Source organism: Talpa occidentalis, unplaced genomic scaffold (genome assembly GCF_014898055.3).
Source record: "Talpa occidentalis isolate TD23 unplaced genomic scaffold, MPIMG_talOcc4v2.1 talOcc4.2, whole genome shotgun sequence".
NCBI classification, from domain to species: Eukaryota; Metazoa; Chordata; class Mammalia; order Eulipotyphla; family Talpidae; genus Talpa; species Talpa occidentalis.
In genome coordinates this window covers 27,194,163-27,207,686 of record NW_023602073.1, presented here as the reverse complement: position 1 = coordinate 27,207,686, position 13,524 = coordinate 27,194,163, and the positions used below count along the sequence as shown (strand labels likewise).

General features: G+C 50.2%; 1 protein-coding gene across 1 annotated transcript in view; it reads right to left on the bottom strand.

The window, feature by feature from the left end:
* The window catches only part of LOC119251075 (class I histocompatibility antigen, Gogo-OKO alpha chain-like), a 44,743-nt gene extending 31,682 nt beyond the window's left edge, over window positions 1-13,061 (bottom strand). The window contains exons 1-5 of the mRNA XM_037518573.2: window positions 12,863-13,061; window positions 12,280-12,549; window positions 11,761-12,036; window positions 10,937-11,209; window positions 10,646-10,830 (exon numbers count right to left, since the gene is read on the bottom strand). Coding sequence (XP_037374470.1) covers window positions 10,646-10,830; window positions 10,937-11,209; window positions 11,761-12,036; window positions 12,280-12,549; window positions 12,863-12,923 — 1,065 coding nt within the window. The 5' untranslated portion in view covers window positions 12,924-13,061. The remainder of the gene's footprint in view (window positions 1-10,645; window positions 10,831-10,936; window positions 11,210-11,760; window positions 12,037-12,279; window positions 12,550-12,862) is intronic.
* Window positions 13,062-13,524: the final 463 nt, after the last annotated feature.

Here is a 13,524-nt window from a genome sequence, read left to right as displayed (position 1 = left end):
TGGAGAGGAGGCTGAGGAGGAAGGAAGCAGGATGGAGCCAGAAGGAGACCTGGGGGAGGCACATGGAGCAAAGACACATAAAGAAGCTGCACTTGCTTCTTGGCCTTGGACTGGGTGACACAGACGTGGGTGAGAAATCCATGTGGAGGTGACAATGGCAGCTTCTATCTTGATTTTGCTCTTTTCCTTCCAGACTTTTCAACCCAGTCCACCTGTTTTCTATGGGTCCCACCAGGAAGTGCTTTAGACTCATGGAAGGTTTCAGGCCCTGCTTTAGGCCAACCCTGTTTGGCTGAATATTTACCCATGAGGGGATGGTGACATTGGGTGCTAGACCTGGAAACTTTTTTCTTTCCTTTTTCTTTGTTGCACACTAACTGTATTAAAGTTCCTTTCCATTAAAGGTCTTACATGTTTTGTCTTGATGTGGGGGATGGCAGAGAGATGGGGGAGACAGATTGTTAAGGGGAGTCCCCCTCCTTATTCAGAACATCCCCCCTCAGTTCCCCAATGCTGGGGTGTCAGGGGGGTGCAGGGACCAAAGATGAGAGCAGAGCAAGGCCTGTGCCACCCTGGAGGACCATCCCTGGGGGCTGATTCTGGGGTTCCAGGGCCTCCCTGCCTGCAAGTGGGCCAGAGTCAGCCCTGCTCACAGCTCCAGGCTGCGGACAGCCCCTCTGTGCCGGGACCCTGCAGACACCGCTCTGGAGATGATGTGAAAAATAAATGAACAGAGAAATTAATTGGAATCTAAAAGCACTAGAAATATTTTTTTTTTTAAATCATGTTTATTTTTAAGGACACTTTCAGGGGATGTGGCATTTTCCTCTATCAGGACCTTGAGTGTCATGTGAGTTACTCTAGCGCAACTGTTTCTTGTGGGGAACAGCGACTGATCGCTTTATCGCCTTACTTTTTTGATGGTTTGCACAAAATAACTTCCTACTTTGCATCTAAAACAAAGATCTGGCGTCTCCACAGTCCCTGAGGGGGAGGCGGCAGGATGGGCCTCACTCAGAGGCTCCAGCTCCAGGTCCCACGAGGCTGCGATGGGGACGAGATGTTGGCGGATCTGAAGGGCCGTGATCAGCGTGGAAGGACCTGCCTCAGAGCTCATGCATGTGGCTCCTGGAGAAAACCCTCAGGTCCTTGTCCTGTGGGTGTCCCCTTAGCTGAGCGTCCACCGTAGGCAGGGAGTCACCCCAGAAAGTGACCAGGTGGGGAGCCCGGGCGGGAAGTCTCAGCCCATGTGAGCCTGACTCTGTGATGTGGTGCGTCCCTTCTGCTTCATTCTCCTCACGAGGAAGAGCCAGCAAGTCAGACACACTCACAGGGGGAACTGTCTCCCCTCCTGTGTATCACAGAACTGGTGGAAAATTGAAAACTAACACAGTAGACCTTCCGGACACTCATTATTTCCATTCTGCCCACATGAAAAATAAGCTGCCTCCCACTCAAGGCCCCTAAAACTCTCTCCCATCACAGAAGCAGCGTAAGGTCAGCATCTCATCATGTGACGCAGGGCCACACAGAGGAGGCTCCTTGAGAGCATCTGTGCAGTGAAGCCGTCTGTGCTCAGCTCCTCGTGGGCTGAGGCAGTTTCCTGCCCCACAAGCCCTGGATGTGGATACAGTGGAGGACAGACATAGGGAAACTTGTAGACCCATTTTTTAATATATTTTTAAAGCAAATTTATTGAGATATAACTTAATGACCATCAAGTCCCTGTTAAAGGCTCACCTTTCATGTCCTTTTGGTAAGCACAGAGCAGGGCAACCCTCCCATACTTTATCTTGAGAACATCTCCATCACCACAACAACCTTGTTTACTGGGCCTGGGCCCATGGGTACCACCCCACCTCCCCCTCCCCAGCCCTGGGCAGCCGGAGCCCACTCTCTGCCTCTGGGGACAGGCCTGGGAACTTCTCTCTAAACACACCCCAGGTGACTCTGCTGACACAGACCTGCAGTTGGGCATTTGGGGTCCCCTAGCCCAATGCATGCTGGTGCCCAGGAACATACTCCACTGGGTACTGGGGTCACAGAGAACCATGTGACCCCACTCACGAGGACCTGTAGCCTGGGGTGTGTGAGGAGAGAAGGGCAGCAGTAGCTGCCTAAGAGGGGGCCAAGGGCAGAGCCATGTCCCCCTCAGCAGGAAGGGGACATGAGAGCTGGGTCTTGAAAGCCAGATGTGGGCACGGGAACAGAAGTGGCTCAGGGAGCCGATGGAAGGCCTGCATGACCTCAGCAGTTACTTTCTCTGTGTGACCTTGGAGATTCCTCCCCAGCAGTCTGTGAATTGGGAATTGATACTGTCCTAACACCCCTCCCCCATTCCCTTTCAGAAACAAGGACATGGAGACTGGGGGGTTATGGCAGTGCCCAGGTCTGAAACCCAGCCACCTGGCTATGGAGTCAGGGCCTGCTGCCTGACACCACTCTGTCAACTGAGCAAGGGAACTAGAAGGCAGTGACTCAGAAGCCATCACCACCCTCTCCAGATACCACACACTTCTTGGCTGGATAGTAACTAAAGACAAAAGGACAGTAAAATCATCATGTATCATTAGTCACCTTTTATGTAAATGGACTGAGCTGACAGATAAAAAAGGCATAGAGTGGCTGGTTGGACCAAAAAACAAAGCCCAACTTTCTCCTGTCTTCAGGAGACCCATTGGAGCTACTAAGGTAAACAAAGAGAATAAACTTGAAAAAGTTCTTGGCTAAAAACACAAGTGATTTGGGCACCCCCAAAATTACAGGGGCTGCCATATAAGATAAAATCAACTTCCAGCTAAAAAAGGTAACAAGAGACAGGGATGGACATCATATGATTAAGGAATCCTACATCAGGAAGACATAACACTCATCAATATACATGCACCAAACAAAGGATCAGGAAAACATATAAGGCAACTAGTAACACACCTGAAAATAGATATTGGCAGCAACACAGTAGTGGTGAAGAAACTCAGTGCCCCACTTTCATCAAGGACACACCCACCTGATAGAAAATCCACAAGGAAACTGTTGCTCTAAGTGAGGCATTATGAATATCTACAGGGCACTGCACTCCACAGACTTCTCAATTGCTCATGGCATAGTTATCAGAATAAACCACTTGGTAGGTCACAAAACAAATGTCAATAAATTCATAATGACTGAACATACTACCGAATGACTATTGGGTTAAGGAGGAAAATAACCAAGAAATTTAAAAATACCTTGAGACAAATAATAACCTATCCATGGGGCACAGCAAAAGCAGTACTAAGAGGTGAATATAAAGCAATACAGGCCACACCAGAAGCAAGACAGAGTTCAAGTAAAGAATCTAACCTTACACTTAAAACAGCTAGAAATAACAAATGAAACCAAAAGAGAATGGAAGGAAAAAAATTAAAGCAGAAATAAATGACACAGAAATCAAAGACAAACCAAGAATATCAATGAAACCAAAAGCTGGTTTGGTTGAAAAAAAAAATAAACAAAATAGACAAATCTTTTGCTACACCTTCAAGGAGAAAAAAATGAGAAAAAAACTCTAATAAATAGAATAAGAAACAAAAGTGGAGAAGTTACAACAGACATTTTAGGAATAGAGTGAGTCATAAGACAATACTAAATATCTATATGTCAATAAATTGAATAACTTCAACCTAGAAGAAACTGACAAATTCTTAGAGGTATACAAGCTTCTGAGACTAAATCAGGAAGATTCAGAACAGAGCAACTGCAAGCAAAGACACTGAAACACTGATCAAAACTTTCCCAAACAACAAAGCCCAGGACTAGACATTTTCAGTGACTTCTACAAAATCTTTAAAGATGAACTAACATCTGACTTCTCAGCTCTTCAAAAAACACAGAGGAAGAGGGAACGCTGCCATCACATCTCATGAGCCCAACATTCCCTTGATACCAAAAGCAGAGAAGGACAGACCTGGCTCTTCTCAGGGCTGCTGAGCCTCTGCACTGCTAGAGACCACGAGGTTTATTGGAGAAAAACATCCTCCCTTCCCTTCCCACCCCACGGAACCCACTCCTCAGACCCACTCTGCTCAGAGCACCAGGCCTCTCCATTCCCAGCACCTGGGCCCGGGGTACAAACTGCCCTCCCCTCCCCATCATCATAACCAGTGACTCCCCAGGACAGAGGCCCAGACCCAGGCCCCCATGAAGGACAGGCCAGAGCCTGCCTGTAGCCCTGTCCCCTCAGTGTAAGCAGGTGTCCCTGAGAAGCCTCAGGACACACGACATTGTCCCCAAGGAGTCGGGGTCACCCCAAAGGCCCCTGTCAGCTCTGTCTGCTTGTTCAGTTCACCTGAAGGTCAGTCCCTCCCCAGCTCTGACCTGCCAGGGACAAGGACAAGGTCCTGCCCCAAACACAGCAGGAACCGGGTCAGATCCCTGCTGAGGGCTTCATACTTCTCCTCTCTAACTCTGGGGGGGATTCCTGCCCAGGGTGTCAGGGACCCAGTGGGACAGAGCAGCAGAGAAGGGAAATGAGTCCTGATTAGAGATAACACCCTCAATCAGCAGGCAGAATGAGGGGTACCCCGGGGCCTCCAAATGTGTATTCTCTAAATGGCTTTTGCCATCTGCCACATAAAGGTAGAGCACACTCTGAGTGTGAAAGAACACAATAGAGCAGCACCATGGAGAGAAAGTGAAGATGGGATAACAGTTTCCCAACAAAACACTGAAAGTTACCCCCGCCCACCCCAGCTCTCAGCCCAGCCCAGCCCCCAGCTCCATCCACCCCAGGGGGAGGGGACTAGGAGGGGAAACTAGGACTCAAAACCATGCCTGGAGGATACACCCAGAAACCTCATCTCCCCCCAATACTGCCCTTGAGTCCATGTTGGGAGGAAAAAGAGGGGGGTACAGAGCACCTGGACAACTCTGGGCGGAACACTGGACACCCTACAGGAAGGACAGTCACCCCCCTCCTGCCTCTCCAGCTCCTCAGGGTTTATTTTTGCTGCTTTGTCAACACACACTGTTCCCCATTCACTGAACTGTCTTGCCAGATAAAAATTGTCCTGATGCTGATGGGTTAATCATTTACTTCCCTCTTTAATGGACAGATACCTCTTACTTTTTAATTGTTTCAAGTGCTTTTGAAATAGTTTCAGATAAATATCTAAGGTTGCCAAAAGACAGAGGAGAAGGTAAAATGAATTGTGAATTGAAAATAAAACTACTGGGCCTCTCCTGGTGGCGCAGGCAGTTGAGCGCCACACTGTGAAGCTGTCTGCAGCCTCTGCAGCGTGGTTTCAATCCCAGCCGGTGAGGGTCCCACATGGCGCAACAGACCTCTCCTACCTCGCCTGCTGCTCCCCTCAGCAGTGTATTTCATCAGTCTGCCTGTTCTGTTCCCCGCTTTGTCTCTGGTGAATCCTCTCACCCTCCTGTGCATCTGGCCCAGTTCTTGTATAAATAAATAAATCTTTAAAAAAAAAAAAAAAACTACTGATGGGAAGAAGTAAACCCCTTTCTCCAATGTGCAATCCAGTAAAGGTTGTTAACAAGGTTAAGATGAGGGGTTCACAGGGAAAGCCTCTTCCATAAATGGTGCTGGGGACGCTGGACAGTCACGTGCAAAAGAATGAAACGAGACCACTCTTTCACACCTCACACAAAAATCAACTCAAAATGGATAATAGGCTGGGATGTAAGACCAGAAGCCATAAAATCCATGGAAGAAAACAAGGACAGAATGCGCCATAACACACGTCAGAGATACCTGTGTGGCCCTGTCCCCTGCAGTGAGGAGAACAGGGAATGTGGCAGTAGGGGCTCCAGCACGCTAAACAGCTGCTGCACAGGAAGGCGCCATAATGCAGAGAGCCCTGCGGAGAGGGAGGAAGCACGTGCACACCACACACCTGACAGCACAGACAGAAAATATCTACAACTGTTGGTGGGATAGGCCTGGGCGCTGCTGCCATCACCACCAGAAAACCATAAGCAGAGCCAGGAATGGAATCTACAAGCACTTTCACTTCTCAGATCGCTGGCCATTGATCTGAGAGAATGGGGGGCATCGCACCCTGAAGGGCCCGTTCCACCATCTCGTCTCCAGCTGGCCTTGCTATAATCAGTTACACACAGACAGTCACAGCAAACAGCCGTCAGAACAGGCCGTGACAGTTGTGCTCCTAGTATACAGCACGTTGAGCCCCCAGAACTCTTATCAGTCCCTGGCCTCACCCAGACACTACACCGCCACAGTCAGTTTGTATGAATTCAACAGAACAGAAATTATTATGCAGACCTTTTAATTTTGCTTTGTTGGAACTTCTTATAGGAACCCTCAGACTGAGAGCTCCTAAAAGCCAGGAGTCAGGGCTCAGGACCAGCCAAGCTCCCACCATCAGATGTGGCCTGCGGTACCTGTATCTTTGGGGAAATCCCTCTCGAGGCTCCCAAGACATCTGGGGTTTCTGGGCCTGTCAAGGGACTTCTTACCCTCATGACAGACCTTTTGTACCCCTAAAAGAAGTGCCAGGTTATTGTTTTCTTGTAGGCTCTGAGATCAGTCTGGTTTCTGAAAACACAAGATTCCAGACAAAGCTTTGATAAAATACCTGTATTTAAAATTGTCTATTAAAGAAAAGGGGAAAAGTAACTTTATTGGATTTATGAAAACATTTTTTTAGATTTATTTATGCGTAGAAGAGCTGGGGCATAGGCCAGAAGTGGTGGGGGACAGGGGGTGAGAGGATTCACCAGAGACAGAGTGGGGAGCAGAACAGGGAGATCTACTGAAATACACTGCTAAAGGGAGCAGCAGGTGAGAGTAGATAGTTGCCCCATGCGGGTAGCTCCCTGGCGGTGGATCCAACTCAGGCCTTCACGGTGTCTCTTCCAGGCATCTCCTTCCACGTCTCTAAGTTCCTGGTTCAAGTCCAAACCCAAGAAGCAAGGCGGCTTCTCCACATGTCTCTCCTGTGTGTCTCCCGGTGCTCTCTGTGCTGACAAACCCTCATGTTCTGAGCAAGTCGTCCATCAGAACAGCCAGTCACAGCTGACACTCCTGGTGTCCGTCATGATCAGCCCCAGAACTTGCTGTCAGTCTCCCGGGTGTCCTGCCCCTGGTACATCAGAGGGTGTCAGTGTCCGGCACTCTTTGGGGCATCAGCAGGGCAGGATCTCAGTTTAAAACAAGAGCTTCAGTTCAAAGAAAACAGATCATGAGTCATGTAGCGTGTGCGTGCAGCCTGTGTGTGTGCAGGTTCCTATACCAGGTATGGGCCCTTCCTCCCTGGTCCCCTCTCAGAAGGACAGAGCTAAGGTAGAGCACAGGGCACTGTCTGTGGTTCTCATCTGTGTGCTCAGTTGCAACCACTCAGGCTCAGGGAATAGCAATGAGGTTTCTCTAACAAACGGGAGAGCAGGGAAATAGTTTCTAAGGCCTCAGTGGCAGCTGTTCACCCCAGATACAGTCCGCAGTGTCCAATAGTCCCAAATTAAGGCTGCCCAGGTATGGTGGTATAGTCCCGTCAGGGAGGGCCTGGAGCCAGTGGCACAGCCGCAAGTACTGGGACAGGATCCAACTCACAGTGACAGTGGGAGGTGCTCCCAGAGGGGCCCCCTCTGAGGAGACACCCCAGCAGGCACAGACATAGTCTGAACACCAGGCTGGATGGGAAGGAGGCAAGAGCACCGGGAAGTAGTGCCGGACAGTCAGCAGCAATGACAAATCTCAAAGGTGACTTTGCTGCTGTAGCCCTAGTGGGCTGCATGCCCTGGGGCGGTGTGGGGGGACAGAGAGCCTCTGCTGCCAGATTGACTGCCACATTTGTCCATGACACTGATGGTGGTTGGTGGTAAAGTGCCCACCCAATGTCACCCACTGCCACTCCCGCTGCTGGTTGCAGTGGGCACAGCTGTCAGGGTGGCCTGGGCCCTGTCCTCAAGCAGCGGCCTCCTGGATCCTGTCAGGGTGGGTGGGGGTCCATTCAAACCCAGCTGATGTCCCTGAGCTATCATTTGTAGCCCAGCGAGATGGCCTCAGCAAAGCTGTCCTGTGGCACCCACTGCAGGGTGGCCTTGGTGCTGCCCAGAATCAGCTCCTCTGGTGGGTAGGGGAGGGGAAGCCTAAGCCCTAGGGGCTCCTTTGCTTAGACCTGGCTTGTTCTGGGGGAGGGGCACTCTGAAGGCTGCCTGCCCACTGGCAGGAAACACCCTCTGCCACCACCTCTAGAGCTGTGCCCACCAGCCCCCACGTGCAGACGCAGGTGCCAGGGCAGGAAACCCCCACTGCTGCTGCCAGCCCTTTCAGACTCCTGCTCCCACTGGTCTCTGGCTGTGCCCACTGGGGCAGCCACACCAACAAAGCCTGCATGTCTCACCACTCAGGGGGCTGGAAAGAGCTGGGTAAGCCACGGGGATCTGGAGTCAGTGTTACACACTATACTATTATATACAAACATATACACATTCATACGTATTTATTAATGCCTTTAGTAAATTTTACTTGATAAATCTGTGTAATATATTTATATCAAATGAGTGAGAAATCCACCCAGGGATAGTGACAGGCCCTGCACATCTCTACTTCACAGTCTGAAATGTTGGGTGGCATCCTGACCCCTCTTTCTCACTACCCAGATGTTACATTAGGAAATACTGTAAAGTCCATCTCTAAATATATCCAGCTCCAATGACTTCCTATTATTTTGCTGATCACACCCCATAAAGCTACCAAATTTTCCATCCTAGAATCTGTGCTGGTTTCTTACATTTATCCTCCCTCCGGTCACCTTCACCTCTTGATTCTGCACAGCAGCCAGATTCAGGCTTCTAAAAAGAGGTTGCACCATGTCACTCTCTGTCTAGAAAGGTCTGTTAATCCCACAACTTACTCAGAGAAAAGATTATGAATTCCAAACCAATCTTCAGTGACAAGCCTAAATATTTGGCAATTATTTCCTTTTATAGAAAAGTATAGGTTTTTAACTTTGAAACATAGCAAAAGTGCAATTTATCAGTTTAGTTAAAAATCCAGCAGCCAATCAAGTTTCCCTGTGTAAATATATTTAGATTCACATAATTCTATACTTATTACATAATGCTTTTAAATAAAAATCATCAAAATATTTAGTTAAATAATCCCATATCTGGATTGAATCATGGTAGCAGGGAGATGACACTGTGTATCTCACCTGCTAGGAAGTGGGTCATTTGTATAGTCACTACTAGATTCTATCAGACCTGCTGTCATGCTGAGGCTTCCCCGTGAACAAAGTACTACAAGTGGTCATTGCCCGCACAGAAGACGTAGCTCACTCCTGACACCAGGCACCACCTGAATCCTGTATTTGTGTTTCCTTGTTATGGTGCTGAGCGTTGGTGTTATTAAACACAATGAGTTTTTCTTAATAAATGTGGTGAGTTAAAGCAGGACATAACCTGGTCCCCTCAATAATTTACATTCTTTCCACCTTTTTAAAAATTATTGTTGAGATAAAATAAGTTACAGATTCACTGGCTGGAAAGACACAGTCACCTCTTAGGTCACCCTTGGTGTTTACGCAGGAGGTTGGTTTCTCTTGGTCTCTCAGCATGACCTTCCCTCAGCAGGGCCCTCAATGCGGACTTTCAAATGCTACCATTGCTATGTCTCCTGGCTGGATGCAGATTATTTTCCCTCATTAAAAATATTTAATAAGGGCCTCCCCGGTTGGCACAGCGGTTGAGCGCTGGGTTACGAAGCTGCCCGCAGCCTCTGCAGCGCTGGTTCGATTCCTGGCCACCAGGCAAGAGTCCCGCATGGCACGCAGACCTCTCCTGCTGCCCGCTGCTCCCCTCAGCAATGTACTTCGTCAGTCTGCCTTCTTTGTTCTCCCCTCTGGCTCTGGTGAATTCTCTCACCCTCCTGCACTTCTGACTGTACCCAGTACTTGTATAAATAAATAAATAAAATCTTTAAAAAAATTAATAATTGGGCAATAATCTACTCAGCCTTTGTAATCTCTCCATTGAGTAACTTTTCATTTTTACCATTTCTTGCTGGCTGCTTTGCTTTTCTTCTGTCACCTTCTTCACATAACTGTGGTCCTTTCCCTTCAAAGGGGAGAAATATTTGAATGAGCCTCCAATTCTATCCCACAGTGTAAAATATTGTCCACAGTTGTAGTCAAAGAAGAGGTAAAGGTGTGTATGGTAAGCTGAGCCCTTAATAGATGGCCTTAAGATTTGAAGATACAAAAATCCCCATCATGGATGGAAACTGTCCAGATATTGACCAAGATGTAGCACCTAAATAAGCCAGCATGTGGACCATACACTAATAATGAGTTGAATCCAGCCATTTGGAAACTCTCCTATGTTGTCATATAATTTGCTGTATCCTCTCAGGTCCACAGAAGCAGTGAAATGGTGGGAATATTTAATCCATGGTAATGACATAACAGTAAACAATTTCTTGCAAGACTTGACTCTTTAAAAGGGTGTTGGGCCTCTCTGGTGTCCTAAGGGTTAAGTCTCAGCACTACCACCGAGAAGGCCCACTGCAACAGCCTGAGTGGATTCCAGGCCAGGGACCTACCCACATAAAGAAAGGAGGTGAGGGGGGACTGGACCAAATGCCCTCTGGGCAATATGTATGTGGATGGTACTTCCCATTAATCACGTAGGCAAGTTCTCCCTGGGATATGAAAGCCCCAAATGGACATGATCCCCCACTCCCTTCCCTACCTGAGCACTTCTTCCTCCACATCACAGCTGCAGCCACCACAGCTCCAGTGAGCACAGCTCCAAGGAGAACCAGGCCAGCAATGATGCCCGCGGTGGGGATGGAGGGCTGAGGAGGGGGCACTGGAAGGGAAGGGGAGACCCTGAGCCCCAGGCCTCATCTGAAAGACTCCAGAAGGGCTCCCAATTCCCCTGAGAAGAAGCTCAGTGCCCACATCCCCCTCCTCACCCCATCTCAGGACTCGGGGCTCCAGCAGCCCCTGATGCTGCACATGGCACGTGTATCTCTGCTCCTCTCCAGAAGGCACCACCACAGCTGCCCACTTCTGGAATGTTCCATTCCCCCCAGGCCTGGTATCCACCAGCTCTATGTCCTGGATCAGGTCTTGCCCATCCCGCCAGGTCAGGGTGATCTCCGCAGGGTAGAAGCCCAGGGCCCAGCACTTCAGGGTGACCTCATGGTCAGAGGTGAGGTGGAGGGTCACCTCTGTCTTTGGGGGATCTGAGGAGAAGGGTCAAAGCATTCACACTCTGGTTTTTTCCTTCCTGGACACTGAAGCAGCCTCACTGACCATCCTCAGAATGGACATGACAATTGGTTTGGAGGGAGGAAGCACAAAACCCAGAACCCAGCCTAGTCTGGGGAATCTGTGATAATCAGGTGAGAGCCCAGGGTAGGAGAACACAGACTTTTTGCTCCTGACCTGGGTGGAAGATAAATGACACAGAAAGGCAGGAGTCAGATCCAGAAATGTTCTCAGACCAAAAAACAAGACCTTGAAAGAGAAACTCATAGTTCCCAGGGTTGCTACCAGGTCAAAGGATCCAGGGAAGAGTTATTTCAGGATGGCCTTCCCTCCCTCAGGAGAGACTGGACTCTTAACCGTCCGGTAAAGTGGTGTCTTCTGGGCGAGTCTCTGTCTAGCACAGAACATGAAACCCAGGGGGACTCTCCCTCTCTGCCCAGAAAGCAGGTGCTGTTCTGTCCATTATTCCATTTCCCCTGAGGGGCGCCAGGAGAGGGGAGGTCCGAGGCCTTGTGGCCCCTCTTACCTGTGCGCTGCAGCACCTCCTTCCCCAAAATCAGGAATTTGAGGAGCCACGGGAGGCACCTGCTCTGCACACTGTGCCTGACGCGCTCGGCCCTGCCCGCCGCCTCCCACAGGCGCTGGGTGATCTGAGCCCCCGAGTCCACGGGGGTCCAGGAGCGCAGGTCCTCGCTCAGGGAGATGAAATCCGCGCCGTTGTAGGCGAACTGGTCATACCCGCCGAGGAGGTTCAGGTCTGGCCCCACTTCACAGCCAAACATCCTCTGGAGGGTGTGAGACCCTGACACCCACATCTGCTGTCAGTCCTGAGGTCACCCCCCTGCACCCCTACCCTCCCCTCCTTGAATAAACGTAAATTGAAAATGAAATTTCAGGCAGGAACATCCCCGGGCTCTTCCCGGTGGAGGGGCCTGGCAGATCCACTAGCCTCAAGGGGTCAGTGGACCCTGAGACTCGGGACACCCCGGCCTTATGGTGGGAATGGGGGTGTGACCTGACCCTGGCACCGCTCCGCGTAGCTCACCGTCCTCGCTCTGGTTGTAGCGGCCGCGCAGGTCCCTCAGGAGCGCTTTGAACCACTGTGCGTTGTTCCTTTGGATCAGAGTCTCCTCGTCCAGGGCCTCCTGCCCCACCTGCCCCGCCCAGGGCGCCCGCGGCTCCGCACTCTGGCCGGGAGAGTCGCTGTCAAACCGGCCGAACTGTGTGTCATCCACGTAGCCCAAGGCGATGTAGTGGGGCTCCCCAAGGCCTGGCCGGGACATCGCCGTGTGGAAAAGCCTCAGGGAGTGGGAGCCTGGGGGCCGGAAGGGGAGACCCTGGCTGACCCTCCTCTCAGCGCGGGCCCAGGGCCCAGGGAGATGGGCCTGAAGGGGATAAAGGGGCGGGGCCGTGAGAGTGAAAAGGGGCTGTGGGCCAAGAAGGGCCCAGACTCTGGGGTACCGGAGCACTCAGGGCAGGCGGGAGGGGCAGAAGAGGCCAGAACACAACAGGCCTGAAGGGGTACAAGAGGTTGGGAGGAGATGAGCCTTTCCTGGGGTCCTGCACCCGCAGGGGGCTCCTTGCTCCTCCCTCCTGGAGCAACAGTGTCCAGCTGGACACGCACTCACCCGCCCGGGTCTCCATCAGGGCCAGGGACCCCCAGAGCAGCAGCAGGAGGGTGAGGGGCATCACACCCCATCCAGGGGTCTGGGGAGAAGGAGTCCAGGAGGGTCCTTGGAGACTTTGCAACTGGAGCAGGATGATGCTGATTGTCTTCCCTGGACACCCCCAGGAAATGGGGAGAGAGAATGGGGGTGAGTGTGGGGTCATCAAGTCTTCACCACCCCACAGAGCCTGTGAGAGGGAGACATGATGCTGTGACAGGGTGACATCCACAGAAAGGGGAGGCTCCAAATTCCCTTCCCCACCTTAGGGAGGAGTGGATTTGGGCTGGGAGAAGCAGCAGCCTGGAGGAATGAAGAAGCTAGTAGTATTTTCAGATAATTGCAAACATTCCACTGTGATACTGAATTAAAACTATACAGGATGGTAGTTTTAAAAGGTTATTTGCAAAGTGAAAGTTGAAATAATATCATGGAATATTTCCTATTCTGTTACATTTCCATAGGCCTCTCCTGCATATTGCTAATGTATGATCTTTTAAGGTGATACATTGTTTCTTAAGTTACATAGATACTCAGTGTTAATGACACTGGAATCAAATAATCAAAAAATGATTTATTTTTAAATAAATCACAAAAGAAAAATTCATACTGTAAATTGTCAAGTA